General features: G+C 44.2%; 3 protein-coding genes across 3 annotated transcripts; 2 read left to right on the top strand and 1 right to left on the bottom strand.

Annotated features, from left to right (window-relative positions):
- Positions 1-451: 451 nt before the first annotated feature.
- EYB26_009056 (uncharacterized protein) lies at positions 452-1461 on the bottom strand (the record flags this gene model as incomplete). The annotated part of the gene is made up of 5 exons (XM_054268307.1): positions 452-539; positions 612-703; positions 765-884; positions 949-1011; positions 1099-1461. The coding sequence occupies 5 exons, from the start codon at positions 1459-1461 to the stop codon at positions 452-454; spliced, it is 726 nt and encodes a 241-aa protein (XP_054124282.1).
- Positions 1462-6699: 5238 nt separating this feature from the next.
- On the top strand, positions 6700-7974 carry EYB26_009057 (uncharacterized protein; the record flags this gene model as incomplete). Its single annotated transcript, XM_054268308.1, has 3 exons — positions 6700-6810; positions 6891-6988; positions 7047-7974. 3 exons carry the CDS (start codon positions 6700-6702, stop codon positions 7972-7974), a joined length of 1137 nt encoding a protein of 378 aa, XP_054124283.1.
- A 3151-nt stretch (positions 7975-11125) lies between these two features.
- EYB26_009058 (uncharacterized protein) lies at positions 11126-12187 on the top strand (the record flags this gene model as incomplete). Its single annotated transcript, XM_054268309.1, has 2 exons — positions 11126-11613; positions 11686-12187. 2 exons carry the CDS (start codon positions 11126-11128, stop codon positions 12185-12187), a joined length of 990 nt encoding a protein of 329 aa, XP_054124284.1.
- Between the last annotated feature and the right edge of the window lie 1470 nt (positions 12188-13657).

Consider the following 13657-nt stretch of genomic DNA (forward strand, 5'->3'; position numbering starts at 1 on the left):
TTCACCAATTGAGAAGCAGCTTCGTAACAAGGTTTGGTCAGAAATCCTTCGAGACTATCGCCAAAAAAATTCTCTCGGAACGATCTCCGCCCCCAAGTCAAAAATTGTAGGGGAAAAAAAAAATCGATATCGTATACCATCAAGGCAGAACCAAGATGATAGCAATCCAGAATTGAGATATCAATGAATTCACAGACTACATGAATCTATCTTGTCAAAGGGCGCGCACTACATGTCAAAGCAAACAGGAAGAATTTGTTAGGTGGGGAAAGCACCTCGCAGAGAAATCCGAGATTGTCGAGCTCTTATCTCTTAGATTTCGGCCCGCAATACCGCCGCCCGAGCCGACGCGGGGGAAGCTAGAAGAGAGTTGATATTTTATATAGTTATATTTTTGGCTTGTTGATTCATCACTTGCGGCTGATAATTGCTTGGGTATGGCAATTCGTCGCTACATATACGGAGCATGATTGTAGTGAGGGCTTGGATGGTTGGCCGGTTGCTTTTTGTTCTTGATGTCGATGCTGACTGGACCGTCGCTATTGATGCTTGCGAGCATAATTACCAAACGAAGATGCTTCCGTGTCAAGAATGTGAGGCGAGATACATACTCGTTCCATATATAGTTAATATATACAACTGGCTCGTCCGTACCTTTTTCCCAAGAGCCTTTCGCGCTCAACGATTCAGGTTGAGAATCCACCTATATAAACTCGTACCATGTCGCATAGTTAACTCGCAGGTTTGCATTTGTTCGCATCAACCTGTGGAACCGTCCCGATCAGCGCGGCTTGTTGATCGCAGTACTGCGCCATATCGATATCCTTCTGGGTGAGACCGCGAGGGACGTGGGTCGTCCAGTGTATACGGACGGAACCTGATTTCTGTTTATCCAAAAACATAATCAGTAAAATTCTTCCTGGCTTTGTCGCAAAGGGGAGAACTCACAACAGTGATGGTCGCATGATGATTCTTCGATTTACTGCGAATTCCGACGACTTGCGTAAAATCCTGGCACAACCAGACCAAAGATATTAGTCACATAACCCAAACCGGACCAATTCGACCCAACAAAGCAAGAAAGGACAAGGAACGCACTAAGCATTTGGTATACGTCTTGAAATAATACATCTTTGCGACACCCATCCCTTCTTCATCGAGATTCCATTGTTTCTCCTCGAGTAATGATTGCAGTGGCGCCGATAATTGTTCTGGATTCACATCTTCGGCAAAGATGGGTTTGGTAGGTGTATCACTAGTGGGTAGGGAGCTGTAATGGCGGTTTTGCGACGGAGGGAGTGTAGATGGTGGTTGAGTAGTCATTGCGAGCGGTCCCGACCACGCAGGACAACACGTCGAGAACGAGGAGGAGGACCGGGTACGGACAGGACGGAGGATACGGACAGAAGAGCGATGCGATTGTTGCAGTAACCTTGCTGTAGTTGCTGTCCGTGAAGACATGGTGGTGTTGGTAGTTGTGTTGTCGTGCAGGCTTGATCAAAAATGATCAAGTTGGAATAATGTTTTTGGTGGTCTGAGCTTCAGCTTCGGGCATCGCTAGATTCGCCACGGTACCGCTAACCTTAACTTTCTTAACCCTAATGGCTACGGAATAGGGCAACTTTTTTTTGCTTGGTGTGACCTTATTCCCCTATTTTTCAGAGATACATACTATGATAAATCACTCTCTGCGTAACTACACAGGCTTGACTATGCATTAAGCATGCCATAGCTGCCCCCTCGAGTACACAACAAAGAGAGAACTCTAGATCTAGATCCAGTTTCGAGTGATGCTCGATTCGTTGGTAGGGACATGGGTCGTATTCTGACCAAGCTCTTATGATTAATTATTTCTTGCGGCTCATATAAACTATGGGTAGTTTTTGGTCCTTTGAGTCTAATCGCCGTTTTGCCAACCCTTATCTTGGATTCTGAACTACGTACGACCCAAAACATCACGCATGAATGAACGCCGCCATATCCACGCAGTGATCTAGACGACTTCTCCCACCATTCAGCATCTTCAAAGTTTTCAAAGTTCCCAGGTCCTAAGAATTGAGACTCCTCTTTTTTCTTTTTTCTTTTTTTTTTTTTTTTTGATTTCTTCTCGGGCGATTGCTATTTTGATGTATTCATGACGGTCTCGATTCGTCGAGGATAACGGCCAGATTACCGAATCCGGCAATCTGGTGGCTTGAAACCGGTTGGTTCATTTACTCTTCCCTCTTTGGACTGCTCTAAACGTCATTTCCCCTTCTTGTACTCATAGTATGCCTACGTAGTACACAAGCTTTTCTGACCCCCAAAAGAGGTGGATCATAGTATTTCTGCATCTAAAACGTGCTACTGGGCCGGTAGACAGAAGATCTCGAAACGCTCCGTATTCTCGAAAGGGGGTTGGTCTAGACCAGGATGCATCATTAATGATTAGAGTAGTGAGAGAAGAAGCAAGAATAAGCGATGTTCCTAGGACTAAAAGCAAGCAGGTACATAGTACAGACTAATACAGTGATCACCATACTACACCCCAATCGGGGCTGTTGTTGCCAGGATAGGGTTTGTTCTTCTAGAACCCTACTTGTACGTTGTTGGAATTCGGATGGACCCTGGTCAGTACGCACAGAGCAGTGAATTTGTGTATGTACGAAACTGAACCAGCTAAGAAAAGCCTCGATTGGGATTGTTCTACTTCTATGCATGGCATGAGACGGTGGTTGTGGCTTGAACGTTGAGAGTAACGACGTCATAGACCTAGATTTTACCCCCAATTCACACACGAAAAAAGCAAGGACAGAAAGCCATCTGGAGATTGATGTACGTGTACATCATCGTCCTCGTACCGTACAGTTTAACTCTTCCTTCTCATCTCGATCTGGTCTCTTTGGTGACCTAGTGACAAGGATGCCAACCTTTTCCCGGACATATCAACTGGTGCACTCGTATACTGCGTAGGATGTATCCGAGCCGCCGTGACCTAGTTTACTACGGAGCAGCTATGTAAGCCGACGCGGCGACGGAACAACTCCTCCCCAACTCCCGAGCAAAGGGCCAAAAAAGCCATGTGGTAGAATCAACGACTCCGTACGGAGTTACGGAGCCTCGTACATTAGAAGGGCGTATAGTACTTACACTGTGTAGTGCGTATTGGTTAATCGAAAAGTGGACACCGTAGACAAAAAGTCAAACATATGCCTGGAATGCCTCAAAGCTACGCCGCTACTGTATACACCACCACCCCCACTCGTTTAACAAAATATTAGTAAGGTGTTTAGCAGCCGCTTGAAATGATTGGTAATAGCCCTAGACCCTATTTTAAATACTCACTAGCGCGGTAAGTATACCAGTCGCAAGCGTTGGAACTTGGGCGAATCATCGTTATCACAGTTCTCACAGTGGTCGAAAACAGGCGACACGAGTCTGGGCCAGCCGATTTGATATGATAATCGACAATCTGATCATTGAAGTCTATTTCGTCATGTATCAGTTAGTGAACATGCACGGCATCATCACACCTATTACATGCAGCTATCTATTACATGTATACTCTTTACACGTACATTATTTAAGTTACCTGGTAACTACTCCGTATACACTGTCATTTATTTAACCCTCAAGTTACGTTAGTTACAAGCATACGTAAGGTTAGTCAGCATGCGTTATGCTGACCTAAGTAGGATAGTTATAACACTAGTTAAGTTAATGCAAATTATGCACCCCTCGGACGAACATTCCGAGCGCCAATTAGTTCCCTCCGTGGCTCCGTACAGTACTCCGTACCAACCGACGTAACGGAACACGGATACAATACCTCCTGTACTCCGTACGGATGAGAATGGTACCGAGAATCCGTTCAGCTAACAATTAGTAGAGCAGATCTCCCGCTTAAAGCGGCACATTTTGTGCATTACAAAATTACTTACCACAATACAGACATGTATGGCATGTTTTCATGTCGTCCGTATCTGCGATTGTTGTTTATTTACTACGTAGACTTAACTAGAAGGAATTTTAACTCCGGCCTTAATTGCTGCTGTGCCTTATTTGACTGATTGGCTGCAAGTCAGTTAACTCAACGGACGAACATTGTCCATTGTTCTGCGTTTGGTGTCACATCTCAATTCTTAACTAACTAGTTAACTGTAGTCAGTTATATAAACTCAGGTACGGTAGGTATGAGTAATCAGAACTCTGGAATTGAATTCCGTGTCTACACCAAATTCTAGAAAGAGTTAATCTAACTCACCCTCGGGTTTGGGGCCTTGGGGCCCGTGTTTCTTATGCTCTTATATAGTGTATTCTTATCTACGCTGCATGGTTGATCAGTCAGCACACACTAGTTCACTAGCTGGCCGTCTTAAAGATGACAGCTGCAGACGGCAAAGGGCCAAAACCCGAATCCCCAGCGGAGTTAACAGAATACTTTTCTCCGTCATTAAACTTATCGATACGTCCTACGATTTCAATGGACAGCCTTGATGGACGGGAGAATGGATAGAATTACACATCATGTCGTACAATCATCCACGATAGTCAATTTACTCGATTCTTGATTGGGCGTTGATTGATCACCATGATTCAACCACCAATCACCGAGCACTAAAGTTCAACATTGAAATTAAGTACCCATTATGAAATCTCTTTTTTCCTTCCAGAACGTGTCAAATTGTGATTAATCTTCTCCACCGCGGGCCCTTTCTTACTCATACGCACGTAAATCTGCTACAATTTCATGAAGAAAAAGCACTCGGATGTATGAAATCCAGTCATCCGGCTCCCACAACAGCTTAAAACCCCCCGTTCTAACTACATAAGTTAACTTGACTTCACTTACCACAAACGTATTAGTCACCATATTATTCAAGCGTGAACTTTGAAGTCGGCGACATGGGCTCTCGCGGCCGAACTGGCCGAATGTCCGATTACCCGATGTGTTTTGTGTATGTGTGTAATTGCGAGCCCTGCAAGTAGAGTTTACTACGTAGGGCGATATAACCCAATTAGGTAGGGGTACAACAACTTTTTAGCACACCAAACAAGTATCCCTGATTTGCAAACCAACGTGAGTGATTTTCTGGCAAAATTTATTAATTTTTTTTTGAGGGGTGGGATCCGACTTCCGTGCTATTTGGTTGGCTTTCGAAGGGTCAGCTGCCCTGATTCTGCCCCTGATCGAAGGTGGAAAGGAGATGACATATACCCATCGCGGATGGATGGACGGATATAGTGCCGAGAAAGATGGATCTGAGGGGTTTTTTTATTCAATGCCTCGCATGGTTTTTTTTATTTTTTTTTTTATAATTGTGAAGTAAATGAAATTGTCTATATTTTTGAGAGATGATAACACGTAGATATTATCGTAATCAATCGCAATCAAAGAGATGTACGTAAAAACTAAAACAGAGCGTGCAGCGCGTATCTGTATCAGATCAATAGCTTCGTATTTGTTCCAAATAGCTAAACGATCGATACGAGAATACGTATGTCGAAATCTGTTCCGCGTAACGTACAATTACAAATACGTTGGTTACAGTACGCCCCCACATCTTCCAATATTACCCAAAACGGCAAGACTATACACACTGCTCTCGTTCATAATTACAAGTCATTACGTATGTTATTTGAAGATACATTTTACACGCAATTCAGTTATGTAGTAATATGTACAATTGGACACACCAGGCTGTGCAGTTATGTATACAGAGTGTCCATCAAATCGGCATCAGCAAGCAGCTTTCTTTTTTCTTTTACTATTAGCTTGGCTGCTGGACTTGGCTGGTCAGATCATTGGAAAACTGAGAACTGCCAATGCAAAGCGAAATGAACTAAGCCCCGTTTTTCGGCAACCCTGAATTTGGGTCCATAACTCCATCGCGATCCATACGTAGTAGTACTGTGTATTGTATGCATGCTACTCCGTATATGTAGTATGAAGTATGAAGCAGAAAACGCGCGCGCGTAGCATAAATCTAGGTTGGGACTAGTGGACAAACTCCGCTGACTCGTTGATTCATAATCCTTTTGAGCTGTGTGTTAAGTTACGGATAATACGATGTTGGTAAGCTGGTAAGTAATCATCGTATTGTATCTTTCACTATTTGTCAGTTTTGGCTTTACAGATGGATTTACAAAATCTAGAAGGACTAGAAGCTATTCTTAAATTTCTTTTTAAATTCTGCCGTCTAACTGGGCTGAGCTTTTTTTAGTCTCTTTCGTCACTGTTACTTTGTTACGTAGTCAGGTCCTTCCCATACATACATACATACGTACATGGCATACATAGTAATCAGCACCAAGAATATTAAAACAGAGCACCCCCCCTCCTTTCACTTTCTTTTTCTACTTTTGAGTCTTTTGATAATATTGCTTCCCCTCTTCCGTCTTCTTGATCCTTATATAAGACTTGGGTTGGTACTTCATATCATTTCGAACATTAGTATACCAGTATACCAATATACCTAAACTGTGCAAGTCATTACCACGACGAATTTGGATCAACCCGTCATTGCAACCCTAACGACAGAAGACCATTGGAACCAGCAAAACTCAACCTATCAGCTATTTCAATCCCGGGTTCTGATGCCATCGTTACCAGCTTGAATAATCCAACATTAAAAAAAAAGAGATAAATAAGGATTTGGTCCGGGTTATACGAATTCTCTCGCCGTCGGTCTCGATTTCTCTATTTGATCATACATCGCAATGGCTGCGAGACAGTCGTCGCCGTCGTCAGAGCATTCGGCTCATTCAGATAGCAATGTGCGCAAGAGAGTATGCAAGGCTTGTGATCGATGTCGTTTGAAAAAGTCAAAGGTATGATCAAACATAGCGCCTACGATTGAAAAAAAAAAAAAAAAAGAAAAATTGAAAGCCAGAAACTGATGGGCAAATAGTGTGATGGCGCCAGCCCCTGCGGCAGATGTCGCGCCGACAATGCCATTTGCGTCTTTGGGGAGCGCAAGAAAGCTCACGACAAGGTCTATCCTAAGGGGTACGCCTCTCCCTCTCCCTCTTGTGCCAAAAATCAACCGTATTAACAGAAAAAATAGATACGTCGAAATGCTTGAACAACAACAAATCTGGCTTGTAAATGGTCTACAAGAACTCTACCGTCGTGCCCAAGAAGGCGAAGGCTGGACTGGAGAACCACTCAAAGCTGAATCGAATGGACACCCACTCACACACGATCTGCTCACACGATTAGGCGCATTAGATCACACCAAGGGCGAAATATTCGAAGATAATGTGGAACAGATGCAGCAAAAACTATGGCAACAAAATGCAGGATTGATGCAGCGACAGGAATCATCGGATGGAAGCTCGGATATTGCGCATTCTCCTCCAACCACCACCTTGAATCTGAACGCGAATGCGCATAGCTACCACCAACATCGCCATCACCATATGGTCAATAATCATAGTCGACGACATCATCCATATTCAGTATCACAATACGCAGATACTCTAGCCAGACATCAGCTGCCACCCACACCACCAGGAAGCTACAGCCCTTCCTCCGCCGCTTCATCGCAACAACAAATGTCATCCTTGCCAATCATCAAACCCGAACCACTCCTCATCACAACCTCGGCCGGCCTCTCCTCCGCCATTCCAACTCCCACATCCACAATCTCTCCCAACAGCGCCCCCAATTTCTCCACTCTTCTCGCTCAACAAGGCATAAACCCCATCTCCCTCCAACAACATCAACAACAACCACAACCCCAAACACCCTGGACCACCAGCTCCAACGACCTCAACTTCGACGATTTAGATTTGATAGGCGGCGGCAGCGGGAGTGGAAATCAATTCACGCCATTATTCGAAGATATCTCATCCTCCTCGTCGCCGATGTTTGGTCGCTCACAGCAGCAGCAAATGCCGATAAATTGTTTACCGCCGAGTATGCTCTTTGAGCCGGGGAATGATGATTTTAGTCAATATTTCAATACGAATACGGAGATTTCTACTATTTGATTATTTTTTATCTTATTTTTTTTTTTTTCATCGCGGCCGGTCGTTTGGGGCGGGTGGTAATGGAGCTTGGTTTGGAGTATGGTCTAACGATTAACGTCTATGTATAAAAATTCTATTTGTTCTTTTCTTTTCTCCTCTTCAAACTCTTTACTTTTTCTGTATGCGCGTCGGGTTTATGGATTCAATGCGTTGGTTTTCTGGCAAAGGTTAGATAGCGACTTTTTTGTCTTTTAGGTATGGCGTCTGTGGCGTCTTCTTTTTGACTTTCTCTCCTAATAACTGAACACGGATGGTTTTAATCAAATCAAAACTCTTCGGTTTTCATCACTTTTTACGAAGTACATAACCAGTTAGTAGCTAGTTAAGTTACAGCTTTTTGATTGAACATTACGTACTGGTTGCTCGGGATCTTAACTCCTCGGGGGTCTTTGCGCAAGCCTCAAAAAGGCTTCAATTCAATTCATTCCACTTTCCCGACGATAAACTTTGTTCCATGGTCTCTCGCTCGGGCCCTTATGGTGGTGCCCTGGGAGATCGTCGATTTGACTTGCTCAAGCCTCAAGGGCCTGTGCCTGGTATGCGGCAATCTCGGTGGAATTTGCCATATGTACGTACGCTCTTTGCAAGTAAGTAGACCTTTTAGAAGTGGGTGCGTGGCTCGAGTTACTTTCAATATTGGAATTAGCGTGCTATGTTGGTAGGCAGTTAGTTCATTAACGAGTTCAATAGTTAACTAAGTTCATTGAGCCCCTAGTAATGTAGTTGACGATTGCAAAGTGGCTCTGGGTATATGTGTTGATATCATGACGTAGGTAGACTTTCTACCAATAAGAGTCGCATGTACGGTCCCGTATACATCAGATCAGATCATGAACGAACGCGATGATCATGATAAGCAAGCGTATGCTACTGTAACTTCTATCTGCCTATTAACTTAACTTACAGCATGCAGAGTATGTTACATCCATATCAAGACCTATTACATCTAGTATATCTGCGCTGCGCAGTAGCTTATCCAGCCCAATTTGCCATGTATGATGTCCCACTAAAATATCGTATCGCGCATCATATTCCAGACCCCTGACTAGTTACATAACTTAAACGGCATTGTTACGGTAGTTAGTTAGTTAACTAGCTGGTTAACTAGTAAATTACTACAGAATAAGTTAATTGCATGTTGTTGAAGCATTACTAACACTCGGCGCCGTCCATGTTCCGTTTCCATTGGGATATGAGACTTTGTTCAGAGCTCACCGGCTCAATTGATACGTAGTTAACTAGTTAATTACCGGCGCGGGTAGTTAACCACTAGTTAGTTAGGGTATACTAGTTATGTTATCAACGGAGAGTTATCTATTGATTTCTATTCAAGCGGGGGTGAATGTGAATGAATCCTTAGAAATCATCCCAGTTACGTATCGTATCCGATCTCCGAGTGCCGAAATAGCCCGCTTCACAGACGAGTGAAAAAAAAAGTCGCCGAACTCAAAGTCTCAAAACCTCGTTCATGAACATTTTAACGACTCGCAGTAACTTAGTTAACTTAGTGGATATGTATGTACGTAAGTGAAATATCGCGCGGAGGATACCATCCGCGAGGTATCTGGAAGGCTGGAAGAAGAAAAAGTCGAGCCCGCGACGTATTTCCCAATTAGGTAGTATGTGGCTCGCTCAATGGAAATGAGTGAAAATTGTTACGGTAACCGAACGAATCCCGTGTGTACCTACTTGCTGGTAACTCTGCGGATAAGATGGAGCATGGCTTCGTACTCACTACTACTTGATTTGATTAGACTTATTAGAGTCTGTTTGACGTGCATGGATCAAGCTTTGATTTTTGTTTTCTTTCCTTTCCTTTTTTTGATGCTGTGTGGAGTACCGTTGATGTCATATCAGATGCTGTTTGAGGCTAATATACAGAGTTGCTCCGACTCGGCTCGAGATACTCCAACACATGCGGTTGGACATAGTACATATTCAATCCTTCCTTCTATAGAATGCTCTTCGGTTGTCTCCATATCAGCCTGCATGTATCGGGGGAATGAATCAATTCATGTATTGGTATTCCAGTACATGGTATGTATCAAGCGTTTGTTGTTACTTACGGGTTACACAATTGGTCTGAAAAAAAGAGCCTTTTGTTATCCATCATATGACTCTATTTAAGCAAAGCTATTGCTTCCTTGGGATGGGTAAGACAGAAAGCTATATCGTCCGAGGTCATTTCGAGGTGATACAACAGGGCCGTATTGCACAACAAAGTAGTATACGATGCTCAGCAGTCGGTGCATTCCCCGAGGAAATATCACCACGAGACCATGGAGATTACGTTAAATCCGCGTGTGGTCGAGTATTGCCGAGGATCTTGTGTGTGTATGTTTACACAGTAGGATACATTGATGCGAACGAATGCTTTTCTTTCGACATGTAGACTTCTCGGCTGTAGGGATTTGTCATTATGCTGCGGGCTGGATCGGACTGTGCCTCGAATATCTAGATGCATGGTCGCCGGGCCGTATTGACGCTCAAATCCATAGGATCCACGCATGTGCATTTCATACCATTACATCTCCATGCTTTTTCGCATGCCATGGATAAGTATGCTTCTCCATGGTTGTACCGTCCATGTTCTTATAGGTCGGCAATGGCGCAACTCCCACTCCTAAACAGACCACACAAGCAATCTCATCGTCACCTTCAATCTCTCCCCGAGTAAATCACACACTTAGAACGAGCTTTGGCCTCTGGAACAAGTTGACATCAAAATTGCGGGGTAGCACGTGACGTGCCCTGGTTTTTTGACTCTTTGCCCTACCCCAATTTAGCCTAATATCGTCCAGGTCAAGGTTTTGCTTTTTGCCGGAGGCCGGCTTCATGTCGACACTCATCTAAGAGTTGTAGCGATTGAGACTCATTTATCCTAATTAGCACTTTTTAGTCTAAGTTTGTCCTGTGCAGGGTTGATTTAATATAGTTCTAAGTTCTGCGCTGCATTGATCCTTCGCGGGGTACAACGTCATATGTTTAGCCGCCCCTCTTTTGAAATTCGCATTTAAATCATTTAAATATTAAAAAAACGTGGCCTATTCTTCAAGCCTCGATATATAGACAGAGTCAATTGAATTGAGTACGTACAGTTAAACAGTCAAAAATGTCCGACGAATCAGCATTCACCTTCCTCCCCCTCGGAGCCATCATCCAAGAATTCAACGTGGACGGCACCAACATCGTGCAAGGCTTCAAAACTCAAGAGGACTACGTCAAATACAACGCCCCTTATTTCGGCGCCACAATCGGCCGATTCGCAAATCGTCTCAAGGATGGATTACTAGAAAATGTGAATGGTCAAACCTATACATTGGAAAAGACCAATGCCCCCAATGCGTTGCATGGTGGCTCGAAGGGGTGGGATAAGAGGATCTTTGAAGGTCCCACGACTGTTACTCGCAATGGGAAAGAGAGCATCCTTTTCAAGTATTTGAGTAAACATGAAGAGGAAGGGTACCCGGGCACGTTGGAGGTTAGGGTTTGGTATACCGCCAGCAAAGAAGATGGGAGGACGGTCTTGGAGACGGAGTATGAGGCTGAGTTGGTGGGGGATGAGGTCGAGGAGACCGCCGTTAATATCACAAACCATTCGTGCGTCCTTCTTCCCCTGAATTTTGGTCTTTTTGCAGATAAGCAAGGTTTGATGCTGATTACTTTGATTAGGTACTTCAATATCTCCGACGGCCCAGATATCACCGGCACAAAAGCCAAGCTAGCAACGGACTGGCATCTCCCCTTCGACTCAACCTCTATCCCTCTGGGTGGTATGGACCATTTCACCAAGGTGCCCGTCGCCGAACAATTCATTCTCCAAGGCGCCCAAACCGAAATCGACGACTGTTTCCTCATGGAAAGAGACCCCTCCAAAGTGCCTCTTGACACCAGACCCCTACCACTAAATCTACTAGCCGAATTCAGCCACGACAACACAAAACTCCATCTTGAAGTATACAGCACTGAGCCGGCATTCCAGTTCTATACCGGAAACTTCATCGATGTCCCCGCTGTTAACGGGCTACCCGCTCGTGGGAAGTATGCGGGCTTCTGTGTTGAGCCTAGTCGGTACGTGAATGCACCCAATGTGCCCGAATGGAGAAATATGGCTGTGCTCAAGAAGGGGGAGATTTACGGGGCGAAAATGGTGTATAAGGCGTGGAAGGAGTAAGGTGACTATGTGTGCATAAGCGATGCGTCCGTCGTATGCATATATGTACTCTGTATGTATGTATCTATGTATGTAGGCTGGTTTTGTATGTAATACAACGTACAGTATCCCATGTATCGCGAGTCTCGAGTATTTTGGTTACACATTGTATAACATGGTTCTACATGTAGCTCTACTGTAGTAGTAGAGCCTGTATTGAGTATTGAGGTATCTGTTAACGGCCCACCATCTCCGATCCTCCGCCCTCCTTTCTGAATATGTATGTATCCTTGTACGTATGTTATATACTGGGCCAATAGTGAACCGAAAATAGTTTTATGTCGACGCGTCAGATCTAAGCCTCAACTATCAAGTCGCTTGATCCTCAAAATGGGGACACAAAGGAGTGCCAAGTAAGATAAACCGGACCGGAATTTGTCACACAGCCCGAATTCCTGCTCCGTACTCGACGGGGGGTATCATACGTTCGGCGAGGTGATACAAAACATCAATACGTGAGCTGTAAATGGTAAGTGTATAATCATGTAAGGTATTCAAATGAAAAACATGTAGATATATTTCATTTCCCCTGTTCGTTGTTTTACCGTTCATTAGTTATTAAGCGTCCGTACTACGTATTCGTATCTAGGTAACCGCAATATCAAACCCTAACTTGCGGAGTACATAACAGCACAGCCACCTTGATCTGCTGTACATGTACGACATCCGGGGACAACAAAGCCGACAGTTTCAGCTAGAGCGAAACAACAAGTCTTGGGATGCTTATGATTACACCGATCACACTGATTTCATTTCTCGTATTGATCCGTTTACGGCGTTCTAGATTGCCGTTTGTTGATGACATGTTATGTTGGCATAGCCTGAATTCGACAAAAGGGGATATTGCGACTTAGGGGTATTACGTATACATCTTACATCTTAAATTGAGAATTTGGTTGCCTGATGAAGGGGTCGGAGGGTAGAGCTGTCCATACGGCGTTGGAGATAGGATATTGTGTCCGTAAAGGGGGTGATGGCATCACGATTAGACGTTGTTGTTCCCGAAGGAAGAGTAGGGCTTTCCATTCAAGTATAGCATAATGATCCTACATCGCAGAGACAACGGTCGACAAAAGAATACAATCAATTCCGTTCAGATTCACGACGCTCTCGATCCTCCTCGGTCTTCACAAATGGATCATCATCACAATCTCAAGATACCCGAAAGACTTCATTCCAAGTTGCAGCCGGCTAAACACGCTGATACCGCCGCCAGGACCAGTCCCTCGACTCAGCAGCCTCTGAATTTCGATGCCCAAGTCTCCATCCCATACCCCGAAGCGATGTATAACTGATTCCTGAATCGTCTATCGGCTTTTCGATATCCCCTCGTCATTTTCAATGAGGACATGATATACCCCAGGAGATGAGGCGTGTACTTATACAAAGTCATATCTCACACGCCCAGAGCGGAACATTTCCAGAGAAGAC

The sequence above is a fragment of the Talaromyces marneffei genome, chromosome 7, assembly GCF_009556855.1.
Source record: "Talaromyces marneffei chromosome 7, complete sequence".
Taxonomy (NCBI): Eukaryota; Fungi; Ascomycota; class Eurotiomycetes; order Eurotiales; family Trichocomaceae; genus Talaromyces; species Talaromyces marneffei.